At 63.1% G+C, this 1,180-nt stretch overlaps 1 protein-coding gene across 1 annotated transcript in view; it reads right to left on the bottom strand.

The window, feature by feature from the left end:
* The window catches only part of MNEG_10269 (hypothetical protein), a gene marked incomplete at both ends in the record, with an annotated part of 2,114 nt that extends 934 nt beyond the window's left edge, over positions 1 to 1,180 (bottom strand). Inside the window, 3 exons of the mRNA XM_014041260.1 lie at positions 202 to 506; positions 766 to 967; positions 1,116 to 1,180. Coding sequence (XP_013896714.1) covers positions 202 to 506; positions 766 to 967; positions 1,116 to 1,180 — 572 coding nt within the window. The remainder of the gene's footprint in view (positions 1 to 201; positions 507 to 765; positions 968 to 1,115) is intronic.

Genomic DNA, 1,180 nt, shown 5'->3' with positions numbered 1-1,180 from the left:
GGGTGGGGGCAAGGGGGCGCAGGGGGAGGATGGTCAGCAAGATAAGGACCTGCGTGCAGGCCATTCCATGAGGGCCAGGGGGTGCCAGCATCAACAAGCGCTCTGCGTTGCACCGAGGCCCTCGCTCGCAAGGCAGTGCGGGGATGCGAGGCAACTGAAGCCCATGGACAGGAGCGGCCCGAGCCCACTCCCGCCCCTCACCCATTCATGTGTTTGCACAGCAGCATGTAGCAGAGGTAGGCAAGCGTGATGGCGGTTGACATGCGCTCGCTGCGCTGGCTGAAGCTGCGGTGCGCCGTGAGCAGGTCCCCCCAGGCTGCAAAGGTGTTGTAAAGGTGGACGGACGAGTTGAGCCAGTAGGGGCGCTCCACGTCGCCCTCCACCACCTTTTTGGTGGCGGTCTGGATGGTGTAGAACATGATGGTCACCACGTGGGCCAGAGCAAACACGGCCGAAGACAGGTCGTCAGCCAGGCGCGTAAAGCGCGACGCGGGCCGCCCCGTCAGCTGTTGGTTTTGGGGGGAGGCAAAGTGGGTGGGGGTGATGAGGGCTGCGCGGCTTTGCCCGGAACTGGAATTATGCGCACGGATCCCAGCTGCCTGTGCTGGAGACAGACGCCAGTAGCGCATCAGCCCAAGTCACCGGCCAGCCGTCCCCAAACCGCCACACCAGCAGCTTGCCAGGGTCCAGATGGATGCCGCCACGCCTTGGCACACAATCCCCCACCCAACCCGTGCTTTGCATGTCAAATAACAGTAAGCGCACCAGCTTGCTCCAATCATCGGCGGCGGCGAGGCCCAAGGTGAAGGTCTGGAGGGTGTAGGAGTAGAACGTCAGGAAACGCACAAACCAGCCCCAGCCCTGGGCACCGGGCAGAACTGATGCTGCGGGCGTCAGGTGCCAGAGCCAGACCCGCAAAAACCACAGAAACGCGACTGTGTGCACCACTGTGCTGACCTCCAGGCTCCTGAAAGGATGAGTAAACGGTCGTTTGTTTCAAGTGAGGTGTGACGCTGCAACATGCGTGTGCCGTGTTGCGCACGGGGGCGCAGCGATGCGCGCCCCTCAACTTGAGCAACAGCATGCGCCTCGCAGCACGAGCAGCGCCATCGCACCTGAGCTTCAGCTTCCGCCTGCGGCGCGGCTGCTCGCAAACCGGCTGCTCTCCAAGAAAATCCAT

This window comes from Monoraphidium neglectum (assembly GCF_000611645.1).
Source record: "Monoraphidium neglectum strain SAG 48.87 unplaced genomic scaffold scaffold02248, whole genome shotgun sequence".
Taxonomy (NCBI): domain Eukaryota; kingdom Viridiplantae; phylum Chlorophyta; class Chlorophyceae; order Sphaeropleales; family Selenastraceae; genus Monoraphidium; species Monoraphidium neglectum.
This window is presented reverse-complemented; position numbering and strand designations above follow the sequence as displayed.